The sequence below is a fragment of the Microtus oregoni genome, unplaced genomic scaffold, assembly GCF_018167655.1.
Source record: "Microtus oregoni isolate MIOR12 unplaced genomic scaffold, Mior012 000000F_ref0000247, whole genome shotgun sequence".
Classification (NCBI taxonomy): Eukaryota; Metazoa; Chordata; class Mammalia; order Rodentia; family Cricetidae; genus Microtus; species Microtus oregoni.
Window position 1 is genome coordinate 69793822 of NW_024543059.1, and position 22440 is coordinate 69816261.

General features: G+C 43.3%; 1 protein-coding gene across 3 annotated transcripts in view; it reads right to left on the reverse strand.

The window, feature by feature from the left end:
* Window positions 1–207: 207 nt before the first annotated feature.
* Window positions 208–22440, reverse strand: part of Manba (mannosidase beta) — a 68690-nt gene continuing 46457 nt past the window's right edge. Inside the window, exons 12-17 of one of the 3 annotated variants that reach the window (XM_041651094.1) lie at window positions 21377–21595; window positions 18782–18946; window positions 8594–8738; window positions 5389–5531; window positions 4412–4669; window positions 208–1402 (exon numbers count right to left, since the gene is read on the reverse strand). In XM_041651094.1, the coding sequence (XP_041507028.1) occupies window positions 1178–1402; window positions 4412–4669; window positions 5389–5531; window positions 8594–8738; window positions 18782–18946; window positions 21377–21595 (1155 nt within the window). In that variant the 3' untranslated portion in view covers window positions 208–1177. Of the gene's footprint in view, window positions 1403–4030; window positions 4139–4411; window positions 4670–5388; window positions 5532–8593; window positions 8739–18781; window positions 18947–21376; window positions 21596–22440 lie in introns of those variants that run through there. The other 2 variants (XM_041651103.1, XM_041651107.1) reach the window with 2 other exon arrangements.

Consider the following 22440-nt stretch of genomic DNA (forward strand, 5'->3'; position numbering starts at 1 on the left):
TATTTACCTTCTTTTTAGGCTTTCCTGACTTAGTGTTTCTTGGTTTTAAAAACAAAACCATTACTTAATGAGTCTTAGATTTAAAGAGAAATATTCATCGCCTGTCCATCCCACTAAGCAATTATGAATGCTTTCTAGTAATCTGTTTATATTCTTCAAATTCTCTCATTTATCAAGCAGAAATGTTCAGTGCAACATTATACACAATGGGATGTTTATTAAATGGTGAAACAGAGCACGGACGAACAATCAAGTTGCCAATGCAATTTGTATAACCTGTAGCTTTGTATATAATTTTAATCATATAGAAAAAATACAAAAGAGGTACCAAAAGTCCCTGAACCTATACCCAAATTGGCTGCTTATTAACCCTGTTTGCCAATTCCGTACCAGAATCAATGAATTTAAATGAAGCTCACCCGTTTGGATTAGAAAGCTCATCAGAATCAGTGTTAAGACTAACGCTCACATGAAAGCTTAGGGCCAAGACAGGTGAAAAATTCCACAGTGCAGCCAGGGCCAACATGGAATTTGTGAGCCCCCCTGCCTCTGCCTCCAGAGTGCTGGGACTACAGGGAGGTACGAGCATAGCCGGCCTACACTAATTTTTAAAGAAAGATCACTTTTATGAGAAAAGGAATCCTATGTCAAAGATGGCAATCACATGGCAACCATCGAGCCCCTCCACTGTCTACCAACAGCAACCAATATGGCTGCCATCACGCATTCTCTACTGTAACATCTGAGCTCCCATTTCCTCTGGCAATAATAGCCACATACTTTGTCTTCAGGGATACCGCTATGAAAGCCCTACATTACTTTAGAACCTCCCCGTTTAGTTCCATGAATGCACACCACCATGTCTGTCACAATCTCCCTAAAAGATCATCAAGTTGTGTAACCCTTCTAGTTATGCCTTAGCTATGGGACAAAGTTCTGAAACCACAACCCTGGGAGACTCAAGAACACCTGGGCATGACCTTGTCCAAGGGCATCGCCTGGGTGATCAAACATCTTTAAAATCATCTATTGTACTAACTGGACGCGTGAAGAGTCGGCGCACACCAGCTAGCAGATATGCCGAGGCTTCTCCACTTTACCTCAGGCTGCCTTTCTCTCCAGTCATGCTTTAGCGAGGCTTCGTTCCCAGAGTCTGCTGAAATCCAGCCACGTGGCTTCAGTAGGTATCTGTCAGGGAGGTCACAGTGAAAGCCTGCTGCAGCTCACTCTTGCTGGTGAGCTTCCAAGGATAAAACAGTACAGAGCGCATCTTCTCGATCATGAGGAAGCCGTTATCACTGAATCTTCCTGGGATGCTCCCTACATCCAACCAAACAAAGGGAGCGACGGCAGAAGTTCTCAGATCAAACACAAATAAATCACCCTTCTGAGAGATGGTGACCTGAAAAAATTAAAAAAAGATAAAAAAAATAAAGGAAGAGAAAGAACTGCAGTTTACATCTCTGCATCTGACAGGCATTTATGTGAGCCTAATAAAAACGGCATTTCCAAATCCCTTGGTCTAACTTCCAAGTCATATATTTGTCTGTGCAGTTATGACACTTGACAATACCTGAAAAATTATTTCAGTCTGTGGAAAATTACCAAATTGTCTTCTCAAGCCCAGGAAATGCATAAATGCCAATTACTAAGGAAAATCTCTCTTGAGACGTTGAGTGCTTTGTATCTCTATGAACCGTTATTAGGATATCACCAAGAAAGGGACACTTGGCATTTGGGTGGCTTAAGTGACTGTCAAAGAGCATAGCTGGCTGCAGAGCATAACCACAGAGCCTCTAGACTCAGGTATGAAGCTATGTCTCATGCCCCCAAATCATGGCACCTTCTCTTCCAGTGAAGCCCCCAATGCAGACAGAGCTCACCCAGCCAGGCCAGGAGGCACCAGAGAAGCCTTGGCTACTACTGCTGCAAGGCCAAAGCTCCAGGGCCTTGCTCTCTCTGATGCCTGCTTTAGAACCAAAGGTCACACCTCTGTGTGCTTTACAGCAGAGTTGGGGTTTGAACTTGAACTCTGGGTTAACAGAGATACACACACTCGGCACCCCAGACAATAACTGATAACCAACATCACTAGAAGAACAAGGCGTAAGCCCTTCTGCTACTTTACCCCAATTAGCATGAAGTAAACCAAAGTTTAGCTAAGAAAAAAAAAATAAATAATTTTTTAAAAGTTAAATCCTTTAGGTGTGTGTGTATGCGTGTGTGTATATATGCACGTGTGTGCACGCGCGCGCGCGCACACACACACACACACACACACACACACAAGCACAATGAGGACACAGAGTGAGGCCAAGTAGCCTTCTGCTCATTCACTTTATTTTTTTGAGACAGGGTGTAGGTGCGCCTTTCTGCCAGGACCGTCAACTCAACAATAATGACAACAGAGACTTATTAATTATAAAAGCTCGGTCAATAGCTTAGACTTATTACTAACTAGCTCGTACAACTTAAGCTAACCCATTTTTCTCAATCTACCTTCTGCCGCATTGTTTCACCTCCTTTACTCTGGTACCGCCCATGCCACTTCTTCTCCATCATCCTGTGCGCCTGGAAATCCGGCCTCGCTATTGGCCATTCAACTTTTATTAAACCAATCAGAATGATACATCTTCACAGGGTACAAAAAGATTATTCCCAGCAGCAGGGTCTTTCCCTAAATAAGCCTAGAGCTCTTCAATTCAGCGAGGCTGTCTGACGAGCAAGGCTCAGGAATCCTCCCTGACTCTGCCTCCATAATGCTGGGATTTCAGGTACTGGCTGCCACAGTTGACTTTTGACTTGGCTTCTGGATGTTTGCTAGCACTTGGACAACTGAACCATCTCTCCAACAACAACTAACCAATTTGATTCAAACCCTAAGCTGATAGAGGGTGACTGTGTCCGTTTCCAGTTGCCTTTGCCATGGTTGTACACGGTGGCTCTTCCGTGGTTGTGACAAAACACCACACCCAACGTAACATACAGAAGAGTGTCAAGATCCCACGGCAGAGCAGGGGCATGGCTGCAAGCAGCAAGGACAGCAGCAGGAACAGAACTGGAGGGCTCATATCTTAAACCACAAGCACCAAGCATGGAGAACAAACTAGAAATGGCGTAAGGCTTTAAAGTCTCAGAGCCCACCTCCAGGGACACGCTTCCTCCAAGAGGACTGCACCTCTGAAATCTCCCCAAACACTATATCATTACCTGGGAACCAAAAGCTCAAAGATGTGAGCGTTTGGGGACATTTCCTCATAAAAATACTACAAGTTGTTTCTTGCTTTGCTGTTTAAAAAATTTAAAAAATGCCATAAGCGCATGCCAACTTTCTTATCTCTATTCCAACCTGAGTGTTTCCAGAGGGCTTAGACGTGGTCACGTGATAATTTCACTATTAATTTGGAAAGAAGGTATGTTTTTGGTGGTTTTAACTTCTTTTGAAAAAATTAGTGTCTTTATATTATCATTTCTTAAGCCAATTTTAAAAATTTCAATAGAGTAAACTGTGTAACAAATTTAAATTTGGCTGAAACAGAGAATAAAACTTTCTAGAATATTTTTGTCAGGTTTTACACGAAGGGAGAAAAGGAAGGAAAGGTCTTTAATCAACTAGACAGGTGCCAAGTTTACCAGCTGCATCATTTTGAGAAAAACATAAGCTGATTATCTTTTATTTTCCTTGCCAATTATAAAGAGATTCGGTGATTAAGTGACTTTGAAGCAATAAATCAAAGGCAATAAAGTGATTAATAAAGAGTGTATTTAAAGAGTCCAAACTGGAGTGAACTCAACCAACTAACCTCCAGTGCTTCCTGGGTCACAGGACACTGAGTTTTCTGCTGAACCCTCTGTGGACAGCTTCTGCACTTGCAAAACAAGAGCACAGCACTTCGGGGAAGTGGCAGAAGCCAGGGCTTAGGCAGTAGCACACCTAGAACACAGCCTGGAGCCCAGCGGAGATGCAATCTGCAAAGGTGGCTTATGGCACCTCTCATTCCTCCATCCTATCCCCACCAGGGAAAGGGACCAGGGAAGCGCAGGTGTCAGACATCAATTACAAACAAATCCTGAAGCCGGGCAGGTGGTGGCACACGCCTTTAATCCCAGCACTCGTGAGGCAGGGGCAGGTGGATCTCTGTGAAGATTGTACAAGAGCTAGTTCCAGGACAGGCTAAAAGCTATAGAGAAACCCTATCTCGATAAACAAAAACAAAAACAAACAAAAACAAAAAACAAATCCTGAGGTAGAAATAAAGACTGCTTAGTCTTAGCATCCAGCAGGAGGAGAGGAGCCATCCTCAAATTAAGAGCACAAAGACGGAAGCAGGAGAGGACCAGGACACAGCTAGCTAGCCCAAGAGAAGGAATACCCCATAGGGCACTGGCACCCCAGACAAGAGATACTTACAGTGATGTTGGCCTTGACCAGCCCTTGGGCGTCCTTAAGGGAGGACAGGAAATGGTAGTTGGTTGGACTGAAGAGGTCAGCGTGAGTAGAAAGGTGGAAGGAAACCACACAGCTTTCCCTTGTACAGCCCCCGCATCTCTTCAGCAGATCAGGCACCGGCTCCTGGTAGAGAATCGCAGCCTCCCCTGCTTTCATCACAGCGCTTGAAGTCACAACAGAGCACAAAGGTGTCAGGGAGCTCCAGGTATGGAGCCTCACCTAGGGAGAAAAGAGCAACAGTGACCGTTCTTGCTAGCTGCTGTCTGTTACAGAGTAATACTGACTGGGCAACAGAGGATCGGAACCAGGTGACTAAACCCCGAGCCTTCATCTCAGCCACTTAAGTTCTAGCCAAGTAACTAATTGCTCAGCTTCCCAGGATCCATGTCTTCATGAGGAGAACTCCATTGAGAAAACCTGGCACATGGCAGGTTTTCTACAGACAGGACTTATTTCTAGCGTTAGTGGTATCACCTAAACTGCAGGCACCCAAGGGTTCCTAAGTCTTTCTTTTTACTTAAACACAGTGTATCTTTCTATATTCCTATTCCAGACAGCTTCGCTGATTTCAACATTACACGCCCTTTTAACTGAAATCTGGACTAGTACCAGCTTCTCACATTAGGGTCTTCTATTTGCATAGCACTTTGAGGTTTACACGTAATTCTTCTATTCGTTTGTCATCCACAATACTGAAGGAGATGAGTATTATCTGACAGTGGAAGGAACCGAATCCTCAAGATGATAACAGCCTTGCTCGGGTTATGTAATGCATAGCGGCTGTTAGCCTGAACACTGACTGTCTACACAGCCCGGCTTATGTTACAAACACTAGCAGCATGTTGATATGTCCCCAAAAGAGTGTTCCATCAAGAAGTCATCGAAAAGTTCCCTTCAACCTTAGAGAGACACACACACACACAATCCAAATAACTCACAGTGAGCCTTGTTTTGTAGTCTCTGTGAAGATCTGACACACCATAGACATAAAACACACCTTTATCTTCAAAACCCACTGGCAGCAGCGGAGCGAAGAAACGCCGAGCAAAGTAATGCAGCATTTTCCATTTTCCTCCATACTCTGAAAAGAGCCCAGAGAGTCAGGAGATACCAGGAACAAGCAGTCAGGTCAGGCTCCACATGAGCAGCGAGCAGGGCTTGTCAGTTTTGTTTTGTTTTGTTTTGTTTTTTTCGAGACAGGGTTTCTCTGCGGTTTTGGAGCCTGTCCTGGAACTAGCTCTTGTAGACCAGGCTGGTCTCGAACTCACAGAGATCCGCCTGCCTCTGCCTCCCAAGTGCTGGGATTAAAGGCATGCCCACCACCCCCCGCCTTGTTGGGGTTTTTTAAGGAACACATGTGACGGAGTCTGTTTTGTGGGGGACTCAGGGGTGCTCGGGGACCTGTCCATCAGTTCTGGAGACTGTTTCATGTCAACCTCACAACAGTGGAAAGATAAGGCAGGCGGGTTGCAATGGCTTATTTCCCAAAGGAAGAAAGATGCAAGGGCTTAATTGAAACATGCTGGCCATGGTATCTTGAGCCCAGATTTTACTCCAAGATAGCTCTTTCTCAGAGGTAACCTTGCTTCCAGAAGCTCAGTAGAGTACATCAATACTCTTTTGATTTGTTTGTTTGTTTAACACAAGATCCAGGCTAGACTTAAACCCTGGGTCTTATAACCTTAGCCTCCTGCAATTTTAAGAGTTGGAATTACAAAAGTGCACCAGTATGCTGCCTCCCAAGGTTCTTTTTTCCTACACGCACATAAAAAAGCAAATTAGTAGTACCAGGAAAAGATGCTTGTTGCAAATTCTCATTCATAAGAAATATCTAGACTTCGGTCTCCTTTCCTGTAGGTACAAAATCTCCTAAGCAAAGCAAAACAGTTACTATACAAAACGGCTTTCACAGTCAGACTAAACAGCCAAATCCACGGCAATTAATAATACCTCCTACCAAAAAAAAAAAAACCCTCCTCGAATACAATGCAAAATTGTCAAGACTTGTAGAATTCCATGCCTTGTTCAGATGTCTAGTAGGATAAGCCTCCTGTATCGATTATATTTGAATCGCTATTAAAATATCACCACCAAAAGCAACTTAGAAAAGAAAGGATCTGTTTTGGCTTGAGGTTCCAGAGAGAGTCTACAGGGCAGGGAAAGCTGATTGACCACATTTTAGCCACACGTGGGAAGCAGAGAGAAGAAGCAGGAAGAGGGATGAGACTATAAAACCTCCGGTGACAGACTTCCTCTAGCAAGGCTACACCTCCTAGAGGTTCTGTAAGGTCTCCAGACAGTGCTGTCGGCTGGGGGCTAAGTGTTTAAACACATGAGCCTCTGGGGGCATTTCTCGTTCAAACCACCACAGCTTCACACCTAATCTTCTATTCTCTTCTTTTCTCAATGTCTGTCTGAGAATGAAGATTCTCCCCAATAAAGAACCATTTCTGGAGGCCAGAAACAAAAAGGAAAAAAAAAAAGGTGGGGAAAAAAACCTTCTCAAGGAGGTTGATGTGTATAAAGTAAATTTTAATTTTGCTAAAATAGGAAGTGAACTTTCTAGAAAATGTTGTTAGCTACTATCTGGAGGAGGGAGAAATGACGTAAAGATTTTAATTAACTAAACAGATAACATTTTTTTCCAGCTGCACAATTTTTAGAAAAACATCCTGATCGTCCATTTTTTTTGTCAATTATAAAGCAATTTGGTGACTAAGCCACTTTGAAGCAATAAATCAATGACAGTGGAGTGATTAATAGACTGTATTTAAATAAAAACAGAAGTGATTCAGTGTGTGGTGCTTACTGGGCCACAGGACATTGAGCTTGCTGCCTAACCTCCGTGGACTGCTTTCTTACTTGCAAAACCAGAGCACAGTGCTTCCAGCATGTTGTGCCATAGGGCGCCTAGGACAGAGCCCGGAGCTCAGCGGTGCACAGCTGTCTCCATGGGGAGGACAGGGATGGGGAGGTGGTAACACAATGTATGCTGCAAACTGTGGAGGCGGAATAAAGATACAAACCAATTTCTTTCATGGTTTGCAAATTTTCAAGTTTTAATATTTCATTCCCAATGGTTCCTGTTCTTCTTAAAATAGCAACTGGCAGGAGAAGTGTGGTCTGGAGAAGCCAGCCCGGTGGATTTCTACTGGGGACATTTTTCTGCTGGCAGGAGACAGCTCCTGGAGGAACTACAGTCTCATGAGAGACAGCCATCAGAATGGACAGACTACAAGATGGCCACACACTCTTTCACTTTATAGCATCCCGTTATTTCTGCTTCTGGGGGTCGGAGACCCAGTATGGTCCTTGTAACTTTCTAAAGGTACAAAAACAGATGAAAACACAAATCCCATTCCAGTCACATAACCAATTTCTCGTTGAAACGATTCAGCTGGCAACCTTTCTGACCTGCATTTCTGACTCCACTACCTTTTCCAAGACACAAACAGAGCCATCTAACAGGGATTTTACAGACTTGAGTCAGAGTCAGCAAATGAGAAACTTTGACATTACACGAACCAATCTACTTGGCAGAATTCTCCCACACAGAACAAGATCAATGCCCTTTGGGCCCTGAAAAGCCCTCTTAAATAAATTCAAAATGCTATGCAGTGGGGACTGGGGAGATGGCTCAGTTCGTAAATTGCTGGCCCTGCAAGTTCAGAAGGTCAGCATCCATGTGAAAACCTTGGCACACCAGCACGTCCAGCACTGGGAAGGCAGAGACTGAGGTTCCCTGGGCTTGTTGGCTGGCCAGCCTCACTGAATCATCAGCTCAAGACCGCCATGTTCAGTGGGGGGAAAGTAAGCTAGAGATTGACAGGACAGCTCATGTCTAACTCTGACCCATGTACACACACACACGTGCACACACGCGCGCGCGCACACACACACACCATTCCACCCCATATCACACCTGGAATCTCTGAACACACTCTTCACCACCCTGCTTTGCCCAGCATAGCAAGCTCATGGAAATACTGTTAGGGGCAGCTGCGTGGTGAGTTCACAGAGCAGGGTCAGGGAACAGCCTCTTTGGCCCAGTTCTCCTTGGGGTAATCTGATTCCTCAGGCTCCATGCTGTCCCAGTCCCTCTCCACACAGGCATTGATTTCTCTTGCACAAAGAAACACTTACCAAGAGAGGCCCAGGAAGGAGCCTGCCAGATATCATTCAGCTGCCAATACAGTGCCCCCATGGTGTGGCCTTCTCCGTCCACTATCTCGCTGCGGCTGCGCATGTAGAATTCAGTTTCTGTCTTGATGCACTGGGCCTGCATCACCTGACCCGAGAGATAGTCACACATAAATGTTATTGTTTGATGCTGGCTATTTAGAGTTCAGAAATTACAGGTTTGAGACGGTTGGTTGGTTTGCTTGCTTGCTTGCTTGCTCATTTTTTAGAGTAAACTGGAGAAACTAGAAAACTGGATTAGCATTAGGGATATATTATTTTTTATTAAATCTGGAGCTAGTTCCTTAGCATGAGAGAAACTTGTCTACAATGCGGGGGGGGGGCATTTTTATTTTTTATATCAGTGAATGACAAAGGAAACAGGATGATATAAAAGCCAGTAATGATGCAGACAATGAAGGAAAGCAAAAATTATTATTCCAGAACCAATGCTGCATGTGACCAACATCAGGTTGTTTTTGCAACAGCAGATTTTACAAATACAATCATAGTTTAAAAAAAAAAGCTTTTATTAGAAAAACACTGTAAGAAAAACATTGTTGTTATAAGTAAACTATTCAGTCTCTTTTTTCTACTCAAGCTAACCTTCCACATCACGGTTTTTGATAACCAACCTACTATTTCTTTTTGCTGCCACTTCTTTATTTGAGCAGGACAGATGGTATTATACCAACGAACGGAGAACATCTCGTTCTTGTTTACGAGGCATGGACAAACTCCAGGCAAGTCCTTAACTCCTCCCACCGCTTCTGAAAAACCAGCGCTTCCTACTGCAGCTTTTCCTGATACTGCATCTTGTGGTCTGAGCTTGGACTTCTGCTCAGGAGGGGCTCATGGGTGGCCAGAGATCCTGGAGAGGTGGTCAGAGCAATGCAATTTCACTCAGAGAACAGGATGTGAGTCACTCCAGAAAGAGAAAAAGAAACCTTCCTGGCCACTAGAAAACGAAGTACAGATCACTTCTACAAATAACAAATCTCAGATGAAGGAAGAGCTTTTAGACAGTGGTAGGCTGGAAGGAGAGGAAGGAGTCATCAGGTTACTGCTCGCATGAGTCAGGTACCCTTTTCTGGAAGGGTGAAGTCTTGGTCATCTAATAAATAGTGAGTATTGACAGTACATATGTTCATGATGCTAAACCTCTATCCAAGCAGAAAAGAGGATATAGCCTACCCTCATGGCACTTACTACCTCGTACAGAAGACAGGCCAGTGCTATCAGCTTCTGTGGTACAGCCAAAGGGCTTAGTTGGAAAAGTAAGGACTGTCCTAAGAGAATAGAGCAGAATCTTCCAACTAGAGATAACAATGTCTGTGGGCTGTGTGTGTGTGTGTGTGTGTGTGTCTGTCTGTCTGTGTGTGTGTATGTCTGCATGTATGTGGCTGTGTGTGAACTAGCTAAGAACAGAAAGCAGGCTAAGGGGGCCTGGGCTGAGACAGCCTTGAGCAATGGAAGAACCTGGTAGGAATTCACACCCTGACCAGAGAAGCCACGGAAAGCATGGCAAAGGTCTACTGTATCCTAAAAGTAACTGAAGTCCTCGGATGCTATAAGGGGAAAGAGTGATGGGGCCAACTTGCATTCCCAAAATGCCACTAGGATTTCTGCACGGAGAAGCGGCTAGGCAGACTAGAAGGATCGAGAGAGGCATTCACAGAGTTGACAGAGTGTCTACTAAAGAATGCTATCTGCTGAGCTGCTTAAGACACAGCTGTCTTATCCTGAGCCAGCTTGCTGAGGAACACAGCAGTGACAGCCAGAAAGTGTGCCATAGGACAGTTTAAAAAAAAAAAATCTGCAGCAAGCAGCACTGGTGACAGTCCATAATGACCACGGTGTACACTTGGAATGTGTTGGTCTAAATATAGCTCAGAGGGGCTGAAATAAAACAAATAAACCAAAGAGTTGTTCTGTCAGTCAAGCTAATCTGCAATTTGACTCAGGATCTCCAGCCAAGTTCCTTGTTAAAAAATAAATTCTCGTCTGAACTAAACAGAGCAGGATTTATCTACTTTGAGACCTTGACACCTGTGTATAATCTGAGTTCCCCCGCCCCCAGAGTAAGCCTCTGCACGTGTATTGAGTTACTGTACCAAATCAACTTAGCAAAGCGATTTCTAGAATGTCCTGTGAAGAGAAGCAGCCAAGAAGTGAGGGCTTAGTGGAGACAGATGGGGGAGGGTGTGTCAGGGCTGGGGTCTGCACTAAATACCCTTGTTCTAACCTCGGGCATGAGGAGCTGGCTTCGTGGGTAAAGCACGTGCAAGCCGGAGGACTGCAGTTCAGATCCCTAGTGCCCACGTAAATGTGGAAAGCCACGTCAGCTGCCGGTAATCCTAGCACTGGGGAGCAGAAACGGGGGGGATTCCCCAAAGCAAGCTGAAATCAGTAAGCTCCGGGGTTCCGCAAGAGCCCTGCCTCAGTGAAGCAGACTGCAGTGGAGGAAAACACCCAGTGTCAACTCCAGTCACACACACACATGCACCTACATGCACATGGACATACATCATACATGCACACCATACACACACGAACACACATGAAAAATAAAGATTTAACCGTTCGACAGCATGGAAAGCAACCCATTTGGTTTCAGGATTTCCTAATAATATCGACATCGAGGGGAGCAGAGAAAAATGTAGAGCTCAATAAAAATCAATTAAAAATAAAAATAATATCCAAATCTACTTTAATCACTGGACCTCCAAATAATGCTTTTATAACCATGCTACACGTGGCCTGTGGGGACAATATCAGTTAAGGCCCCTGCCAATGTAACTCACACAAGCAATGCTCTGACTGGCCAGAAATCTCTTCTCACCCTGAGATTCATGAATCATTCATTGCTTCATGGACTATGTATGAAGGAGGGTTCACCAGCCGGGCAGGAAGTCTCCATTACGCTTCTGAGAAACAACTCAAGATTCCAGAACGCCCAGGACCCACAGTATCCCCAAAGGCTGGACCATTTCTGACATGCCAACAAGGTTAATGAGCACGGAACACTCTGAGAATAGCCCCGAGACCAGAATCAGCCTCAATTTATGAGTTAGGATCTGGAAGAAGTGGACCATTTGAGGCATCCGGGATAGAAGCTACAGCCCTTCAATCTAGATTTATAAATTAAGGTGATTAAGAGAAAAGCGAACACCAGGATGAGGCATAATACAAGATATTGGCACATGCCAAGGTAAGTAGAGAAATCACCTATTTCAGGCAGAGATGAAACTGTCAGGACAAAGCTATGAAATATAGAGTAACGTACGCTTGATTGACTCTAAAACAAGCCACAACTAGATACTTTCCCAGTGGCGTTGATGGACCTAGCATGCTTTTCCTTTTTATTTAGGAGAAATTTGATTTTTTTTTTTTCAGGGAGAAGCAAAAAAAAAAAAAAAAAAAAAAACCTCCAATGAGGTCCAGATTATTCACCTGGCTCTAAACTCTTTTGCAATCTCATTAGCATACATTGCAATTCAAAAATCTTTATTTTTAATTTTTCTGAGATTTATTTATTTTATTATTGTATGTGTGAGTGCCGTCTGCATGTATGTGCATGCTTGGTGTCTGTGGAGGTCAGAAGACGGTATCGGATCTCCTGGAACCGGAGTTACATATGGTTGTGAACCACGATGTGGGTGCTGGAAATCAAACCCAGGTCCTCTGCAAGAGCAACAAGTGCTCTTCACTGCCGAGCCATCTCTCCACCCCGTTGCTGTGTGAAAGGAAGCCACACCAATTCTCTAGGAGCCTATCGTACATGGAAATCGGCATGGAGAAGAGCAGCCAAGACTTTGGAACACTCGGGCTCTAGAGTAGGGTAGCAGATCGTACATGCAGAGAGTGTCAGCCCAATAACATGAATCTCATTTTACCCAAACCAGTTTTCACCAGTCAGGAATAATGTTTAAGAGTCATTTGTGGTTTAAATAAATATATTAAGTGTTCAAAGGTTTGGTCCCCAACTTGATACTAGATAGCTGCTAGAAATTTTAAGACGTAAGAACTAATAGAGGTCTTAAGTATCATTAGAGGGTATCCCCTCAAAAAGGACTGTGGAACCCCTAACTTTCACTTCCTGGTCTTGAGGTAAGCATGTTAATTTGGTGATGGGCTACCCAATGGAATGGGCCCAGCCAGTCATAGACTGAAACCTTTAAAATTTCAAACCAAAAAAGCCTTTCTCTTCCTAAGGTTTTCATCTTAGATATTTGCTGGTGATGAAAAACCTAATGCAGGAAAAAAAAATGGCACAATGAAGCGGGTAGTCATTGCTACAGCAGAGATGCTACAGGGAAACTTTAACTCTTTTGCAGAAAGAGTTTGGGAAAGTTTGGGGGAACAGGCTAGGGGGGAAAACCCTAGTAAGCAGTAAGCAGAGTTTAATGGGAAATTCTGGTAAGGACCCAGAATCAAAACGCTGATAGGAACATGGAAGGTAAAGGCCAGACTGATGAGGTTTCAGTGTAAAATGAGAGTTCTGATCAGAATTAGCAGTGTTAGGGCAAAGAATCTGGACGCATATTGTCTATACCCGAGACTTCCTGGGAGCCAGGCTGGCCTGTCCAGCAGAGAGCAGCACACCATTGATGGTGACAAAGTCATCACTCACCGCTTAGGCCAGATGTCCAGAGCAAGAACACGGAGGAGCAGAGAAGTAAGGTTTTAAAATAACTGAAACTTGACCAGAAAAATAACATGCATAAATAATCTTTCAGTCAAAGACGTATAAGGAGTGGAAAATAAGCCGAGTGCACTCTACTGGAACAATGCAGAACAGGTCCCACCCACCACAAGCTCAGTGACAGCCAAATAGAAATTTTGTTCAAAGACTTTCAAGGGAAGAGTCTTCTGAGAAGGGACTCAAGGAGTGCTCTGCTTATTCATGACAGCCTAGGGTGGTAGGGCATTCAGAAACTACTGCACCTGTGACTCCAGGGGTCCAAGAATAACTTGTGCCAGACGCAGACCTTGACATCTCCCATGTGACGCTTTTTTTGGCAGGCAGGCAACATACAAGAGCAACAGGGTCATAGAGGCTGCTAGTGACGGTTTCACGCCTCGGGGAGACCAGGCAGTGTGTTTGACGAGCAGAGTCCCTGAGAGCCCCTGATGGGGTCACACACAGAACTGTGGGCATGACACTGAAGCTACCAAGGAGACCCTGGAGAGTAGAGTCAGCCAGGCTCTAGGGAAGGTTATACTTGGGTTCTTGGTAGCACATATCTAAGCAGAGTGCCTGGAAGCTGCATGCTCTCGCGTGCCACTTTTGCCCTGCTGGATGCATGTCTTCCTCTCTGATTTTGCACCTTAGGTTTAAGCCTTTGATCCATTTGGTTAATCTTATGTGGTGCCAAGTAGGAGTCCATATTTACTCTTTTGCATTTGAATATCTACCTGTTCCAAAACCAACTGTTGAAAATTCTGTCCTTCCCACTATTTTATTGTCTTGGGAATGGAAACTAGAACACCCTGTAGAGGGTTCTCAAAGATTTAAAAATGGCTTCATTACAGTCTACAGACACATTAGTATGTTTAGATCACAAAGGAATGATATTAGTTTATCAAAAACATGCCTACATCCATGTTCTGTGTAGTATTATTCTTAACAACCAAAATACAGAATCAGCCTGTCTTGTCAACAAATGAATAGGTAAAGAAAATGTACTGTATAGATACAATGGAAAAAAGAGAATCATATCATTTGTGACACTGTTAATTAACCTGGGATGTTGCGTTAAGGTAAACAAGCTATGCTGGTTAGTGTGGATCAACTCAACACAAACCTAAACCTATCTGGTAAAAAGGATTCTCAAATGAGGGGTTACCTCCATCAGACTGGACTGTAGGCAAGTTTGTGGATCATGTTCTTGACTAGTGATTGATGTGAGAGGACCCAGTTCACTGTGAGTGGTGCTACCCTCTAAGCAGGTGGTCCTGCATTGTACTTAAAAACAGGCTGAGCAAGCTATGGGGAGCAAGCTAGTAAGCAGTGTTTCTCCATAGCCTCTGTTTTAGTTCCTGCCTGTACGTTCCTGTCCTGAGCCTGTCCTGACTTCCCTTCATGGTGGACTGGGACTGGAATATGAGAGACAAATCCATCCTTTCCTCATCAAGTTGCTCTTGATCATGAAGTTTTATCACAGCAATAGAAACTTAGTTAGAACACAAGTCAACTGCAGAAAGAAAAATAACACTTAAAATCGCTTATATGTGCAGTTTCAAAATGTTGAATCCACGGAAGGAGAGAATAGAAAGGCTATCAGGGTCTGGGAGAAGGGAATGCTGATATACAATTCAGCTAGGAAAATAAATTCAAGAAATCTGTTGTACACAACAGTGTCAAAATTTAATAAGATATTACATATTTCAAAAATGCAAAGAATGCAAATTCAGTACTGTCACCTCAGAAAAAAAAGATGCATACATGAAATAATGCATATGTTCTGACACTCCATCCCAAAAGGATAAAATAAAGATTATCTTTGACTTACAATGACATTGCATTGAGGTAAGCTCATATAAATTAAAATGACCCTAAATGTGGGGCTGAAACTCACTTGGTTAGCAGTGACAGATCTATTCAGATGCTCTACTTCTTCTCCTGTCAGTTTTCAGTTCCACTAGTAATACTTTAAGTTCCTTGATGCTACTTGTCACAGCTGTTCATAGCTTTTCCTTACAATCAGTATTACTTCTGTAAGGCAAGCGGTATTATTTCTTCTTCTAGTCCTAGTTTGGTCATGAGACTCTTCACTTGATGAGTTCTATCTAAACATTGTTCATTTGGTTGGTCTTTCCAAAGAACTCATTGTTGCCTTCATCTTCTCCAGTGTTCCAGTAGGTTCTAGAAATTAATAAGTCAACCAAATGCCTCAATAGTTGCACAACTTCCCTATTCTCAATGGTAAGCTTGTGGAATCTCATAAAGAATTTAAAAACTGAAACTTCATTCTAGCCATTGACTTGAGTTCTTAGGCAAAATATGAGTCTTATGAACCTCTGTTTCCTCAGGTATGAAATTAAATAGTGGTGTAGCTGTAGCTCAGGAATAGGGGGCTTGCCTAGCATGTATGAGGAAAAGAGGCCTTGGGTTTAATTCTCTCAACATTGCCAAAATAAAAAGAAATAAACAAAATTCCACTTTATAATATAAATAGCCAACATGATGTCTGAAGATGTTGGAATTTCATGAGAAAGGGTTCAAAACATCTAATGGCCAAGTCATAGACATTTGGTAGACACCTAGAAGAATGTTCATTGCCTGATTATTAAATCACATGATGCCTAATATATGCCATGTACACACACATACACACATGCACACGCCCAACTTTCCTGTGGTGCTTAGGAAATAATCTAGCTATAATCCATATGTCTGATAAGAGATATCCATAATCAAGAACCTCTACCAACCAAGAAAGACACAGAAAACCTATCACAAGTAAGTAGAGACCTTGAATTAAACACTTCACTATAAAAGCTACCCAACTAGTTAATAAATATTTGAAAATGTGCTTGATTGCATTCCTTTTTATAAAAACAATTTATTTGATGTGTATGGGTGCTTTGCCTGCATGTATGCCTGTGTATCATGTGTGTACCTGGTGCCCACAGAGGCCAGAAGAGGGCATTAGATTCTCTGGAGCTGGAGTTATGAGCGGCATATGGATGCTGGGAAACCAACATGGTTCTTAACCACGGAACCATCTCTCCACCTCTTTAATCTCAGTTTTAACCAAGAAAATGAAAATTAAAGTCATTTAAGATGCATGCCCACCAGAATTCCTATCATTCAGGATGGACACTAGCAGCTGCTTAGAGTGAGGTGAGCCAGCTGGAACCATAAAACTCTGTTAGACAAAGCGTCACTTTGTCTAACCACTTTGGGAAAATTCCTGGCAGTTTCCGTCAAAGCTAAATACTTGGTTTCCTCGCAAATCAATTGCATATCCAAGCCAGTACACTTGTCTGCAGTCTGAAACACTGTTCATAGCAGCACTGTTCAAAACGGCCTCCAGCTAGAAACAGCATGAGTGTCCTTTAGTGGGGAAACTATCTGCAGTGTGATTTGTTCCCATGATGAAACAGTCCACTGCAATACAAAAGGATACACACTCATTGTACTATCGACTTAGGCAACTCTCACACAGCGCATTGAGTAAGCAAGCAAAAATAGCTTATGTTGAAATCTCAGTGTAGAAAGACTAATTGAGGCGACAGGAGTCAGATGGGCCCCTGGGAATTATCTGCTCCTGGGTTTTAGTGGGGTAAGTTTGAGCATTTAGCGTTAGTAGCCAGCTAGCCTGGGCTTGGAATGGCCTCTTCCTCTCACTCAGCTTCCCCCATGGCCTTGATGCGACCTGATTCTAAACTAGATGGGATCCCAGGGAAATGAATCTGCTACTTTTCCCTTTCCCCTCCTTTCTCCACCTTTCTCCTACACTCTCCAGTCCTCCTTCTCTCCCTGCCCCTGGGAGCACTCGCCCCAGCAAGGCGGTCACCTCAGGCTAAGAGCAGACAACAACTGCAAATAAGTAAGTTTAAATAGTAAATAATTTAAAATCCCAGAACTGAAAACCAAGCCTCACCAGGTAAGAAAGGAACAGGACAAGCACAAGGAGGCACCAAGTAGGGAGACGCGGGAAATGAGTAATCGTATATACAATTTCCATTAAAATTTGCTTAAATGATGGGAAGGAAGGAGGAACGGGAAGGAAGAAAAGAAGGAAAATAGTTAATTCTTTCTCTGGTTCATCTTCTCTACTTCCGCCCCCACTGTTTGTTCTTATTAGATACCCAAGAGGTTCAGAAGACCAGGGTATTATGCTATGTCACTTTTCAAGACACTAATAGTGACGAAATCTTGCAACTACCAAGAGTTTGAACTGAGGCGGCTTTGCAGCAAGCTGTCTTCATAGACATGGAGAACTTTCCCTGGCTGTATCCTCTAGTCACAAGTAGGTTCTTCTGCCTCTTCAGGGCTCCCAATATTCCAGAGTCCCCTCTCATCCTCCTTTCTTCTCTGGCTTCTAACTGCCCCAAATGAGCCGCACACCCAGACAGGCTCATCTATGACTCACAGCTGCCACCTTGGAAGAGTAGCTAAACTGAACCACAGAACTTGCCCCAGCAGGCCCTCTCGCTAACCACCTACTCCAGGAGGCTCACCCAGTCTCCAGCCACCCCTTAGCTTAGAGCCCCCTCTACTGCCTCCATTTGTTCCTAGCGTGTCTGCTGAGCATCTGATGCGTCAGGAGGGGAGAAACTGACTCGGTAAGAGCGTCTTTGACCCGCCTGTGCCACAGATAGCTCTAGTGGCAAAACTCAGGGGAAAAAGGTAACGTTGTGCTGTAGGTCCAGGTGTGAGTTACACGGAACTTATTTAGTAAACAGCAGACATGATAAAAGACACAGGCCAGACCCACTACACAGAAATTAATTGTAACTGTTGGTCCTCAGTCTATAGCTTGCCTTTTCAAGTTCTAAGCGTTTTCAAGTTCTAAGGACTCTTCGCCTGTCTCAGTCATGAAGCTATTGTCTTGTGTTCTCTCTGAGGAGCTGATCGGGCTGCTTTCCAGACTGCTGGTTGTTTCTTTGTCTCAGGGATCAAACCCACAGCCTGGAACATGTAAGCATGACTCTGCCCCAAACCCACACATTTGAATCTCAGATCAGTGGTGAAATTCATTTGTACACATGGAAGACTTTCATTTTTCAGTAAAGCCACCCGCTTCTTACAACACACTTCATAGAAAACGCTCTCCTTTTCCACACGAGTTGCTGGGCTGCACAACCAGAAGCCAGGTGGCTGTATCAAGTGTGAGGCTATCTCTGCCCTCCAAGGGGAATCCTACTACTACCTTCACTGATGAACCCTTACACTAACCTTTAAACTAACAACATTTAATACACGATTTTAGAATTTCATAAGCTATTCTTGTGGGAGAAACAGAGCCAAAAGTTAAATGCAGATCTTATGGGTTACCATAACTATTGTGAAGGAAACAGAAGCCTCAATCAAGAGGATAAAAACCTAAACGCTTTCCACCTGACAAAGCTTACAAACTCTGCACTACTGCATAATGTTCAACGTAGAAACCTGCCAACTCCACGCTGAAAATGACTTACCTGAGTAAGGTAGATCATATCTTTAAATTTACGTAAGGGATCTGTCCTTCGGGGGAGTCTGAAGTGGAGCTGAACCTGCTCAAGCATCTCATCGTTACCATTTCCATGATGCTGTCGGTGAAGGGCAAAGCCGCTACTATAAGACCAGTCCTCTTTAGACGAGACCTTGGGAGGAAAGAGGATGAGTTACAGATCTTCACAGTGAAGTGACTCTTCTTGTACATTCCTCACAAACCTGGAAAGGGCTGTACAAGTTAGAAAAGAACTTAAGGTTTGTTCTGTGGCATTAATTTCTTCTTTTTTTTCCTCTGAGCTTGTCCTGGAACTCACTCCAGGCTCACAGAGATCCGCCTGTCTCTGCCTCCTGAGTGCTGGGATTAAAGGAGTGTACCATCACCACCTGGCTGCAGTGTTAATTTCTTACACTTAAAAAAGAAAATCATTCTTCTTATTGCTAGTCACCAGTTTAGTGATAGGGGTCTGTTTTCATATCTAGAAAGTTACATTTTAGTATTTAATGTGGGATTCCCCCTCTGTATGCTGTGAATATCATTGGTTAATAAAAGAACTGCTTTGAGCCTATAGCAGAGCTATAGGGGAACAGATCTAGGTGGGGAAAACTAAAGTAAATGCTGGGAGAAAGAAGGAGGAGTCAGGGAAGAAGCCATGTAGCCTGCAGGAGACAGACGCCTAAACTTTACCCGGTAAGCCACAGCCACGTGGTGATACACAGATTAATGGAGATGGGCTAAATTAAGATGTAAGAGTTAGCCAATAAGAAGCCAGAGTTAATGGGCCAAGCAGTGATTTAATTAATACAGATTCTGTGTGATTATTTCGGGCCTAAGCAGCTGGGAACTAACTAGTGTGCTCCTTATACTACAAGTCTTTCTCTTAAAAGCCTTGCCTAGAAAACACAATTGTGTTTGTTAAAACGCTTATTACCTATATCTTCTTTCTGTTGTTGACGCTTTGTTTTCTGAGGCAGGACCCCATCTAGCACCCATACCCTCTAAGTGTTAGAATTTTGCTGAACTTCTGATCCTCCTACCACCCACGTGCTAGGCTCACAATCCAGTGCCAGCAAACTGGCTTGGCTGTGTGCACCTTACACTATTATTTCCTTTATTTACGTAAATTCTGTGACTAGGCTTTTAGAACTGAATAATGGGCTACAGTCGATATTCTGTTTTAAATGATGCTATTACAATATTAAATGTTTTAGAATTTGTTCAAATTCTGTATCCGAAACCTGTGTAAGCCAGCAGTTCTCAACCTATGGGTTGAGACCCCTTTGGGGGGTTGAATGACTCTTTCACAGGGGTTGACTAAGACCATCGGAAAACACAGATATTTACAATACGATTCATAACAGTAACAAAATTAACCATTATGAAGTAGCAATGAAAATAATTTCATGGGTAGGGGTCACCACACCATGAGGAACTGTATTAAAGGGTTGCAGCATTAGGAAGGATGAGAACCACCGGCCTAGACTATAGAATGAGTTCCAGGCCAGCCTGGGTAACTAGCAAAATCCTGCCTTAAAAAATAAGTATTATTGAACAAAGGACCTGAATATGCATTTCTCAAAGGAAGACATAAAAAATTATAATAAGATTGAGAAGAAATGTTCAGAATAATCAGTCATCAAAGAAATGCAAATTTTCTATAAAGCTGTATTTCCACAAAAAATGTTTTTTAAAATGAAAAAAAGTGGGCTGGAGATATGGCTCAGTGGTTAAGAGCACTGGCTGCTCTTCCAGAGGTCCTGAGTTCAATTCCCAGCAACCACATGGTGGCTCACAACCATCTGTAATGAGATCTGGTGCCCTCTTCTGGCATTCAGACATACATGGAGGCAGAATGTTGTATACATAATAAATAAAAAAAAATGAAAAAAAAGTGTTGGAAAGGGTGCAGAAAAGGCTGGGAGGGCAGCTAATCACCGTGGTCCCTATGGGAAATGACTCTGAGCATTCAAAGAGTCTTAATGTTTCAGCAGCTGCACTCATAGGCTCGCTCCCAGTTAATCTGAAAATGTTCATTCAAAAGCAAGGAGACTAATGTTCACCTTTTCTAACATGGGTGGGTATCTAGTTCTGAATAGCTATAAATGATTAGAATGTATATGAAGTATCGATTCAGGGTCAGCAGGCTGGCCCGGTTGGCAAAGGCACTAGTTGCCCAGCCTGATGGTTGACTCCCCAGACCTCCCATGGTAGAAAGAGGGAACCAGCTCCTACAAGTTGTCCTCTGACCGCCACACACATGTGGCAAGAGTAAATGCCCACAATTAAGCAATAAATAAATAGATATATAGTTAAATGTTTTTATCAACTAGAGTTGGTTTTATGCACAACTATAAGCCAAACTTAAGCTTCCATACGCTTCCATTTGACTTTTAAGTGTTCCTGAAGGCATACGATTAAAAACATAGTGGAAAGTTACCCAGTCAAAATAGTAATTATAAGATTTTAGCTCTCTAGATGTTAAAGAAGAATTCTTTTCTTCCAACCTCTCCCTGAACTAGACTCTCTGAACCCACTGTCTACTGTTGTAAATCATGGGGAAATTGAGAGAGCAACGACTTACCTTCTCTAGTGTCCTAAAGGAAGGCCAGGACTGGTAGCCATATTCGGATACAAACCGGGCTTTGGGGAACATCTTCCAATCCCAGCAGTCATTGGAATAGTCATAAAAATGGACGTCGCCATAATGGTTGCTGTTAGGGTCGTTAGAGATCCAGCCTTCTGCCATGGTTTTGACCCCATTGGTAGGACTGGACACAATAAAAGGACGACTCTTGTCTTCCTGAACATAGAAATAAAATGACTTTTAAGGATAATACGACAATTTGGTAAGGTACAGACTATTAACTTCTTATAAAAAATACCATCAAGTCTTAGAAATGTCAAATAGGTGAGAAAAAGTTAACAGGCTGGCCCCCACTCTCCCTGTCAACACTGCCCTGCTCTTCTTTGCTGTCCTTGTCCTATTACAAGCACCCGAGACCATGCTTTGTGGCACCTCTTCCCAATGTTTTCAACCATGCTTTGTCCCTTCTTACCCCAAAGGGGGTGCATCATCTCACGCAATTTCTCAACTTTGGTACTATTGACCGTTGGGTGAATATTGGGTATGGACAAGAGTGGTCAGAGTCTCCTGTTGTGAGAGACATTTAACAACATCTCTAGGGGCTGGAGAGATGGCTCAGAGGTTAAGAGCATTGCCTGCTCTTCCAAAGGTCCTGAGTTCAATTCCCAGCAACCACATGGTGGCTCACAACCATCTGTAATGGGGTCTGGTGCCCTCTTCTGGCCTGCAGGCATATAGACAGACAGAATATTGTATACATAATAAATAAATATTTAAAAAAAAAAACATCTCTAGCTTATGACACCTGCCAGGTGGCATGAGTCCCTTCACCTAACATGTCTTCAGCCGTGACAAATTTTCTCTAGGGACAAGATTACTGCATTTCAGGAACCTGGGTCAAGAACAAAAGCTACTGAGTCAGATATACTTGGGTTTAAAACTCAACTCAGAATCTTCCCGGTTTGGCACAGGAAGAGTCAGGAGTTTTAGCTGTATAATGAAGAAACTTCAAGATGATGCTCTTAGATGCTTGTTTGGGGCAAGACGAACCGCTAGGAACT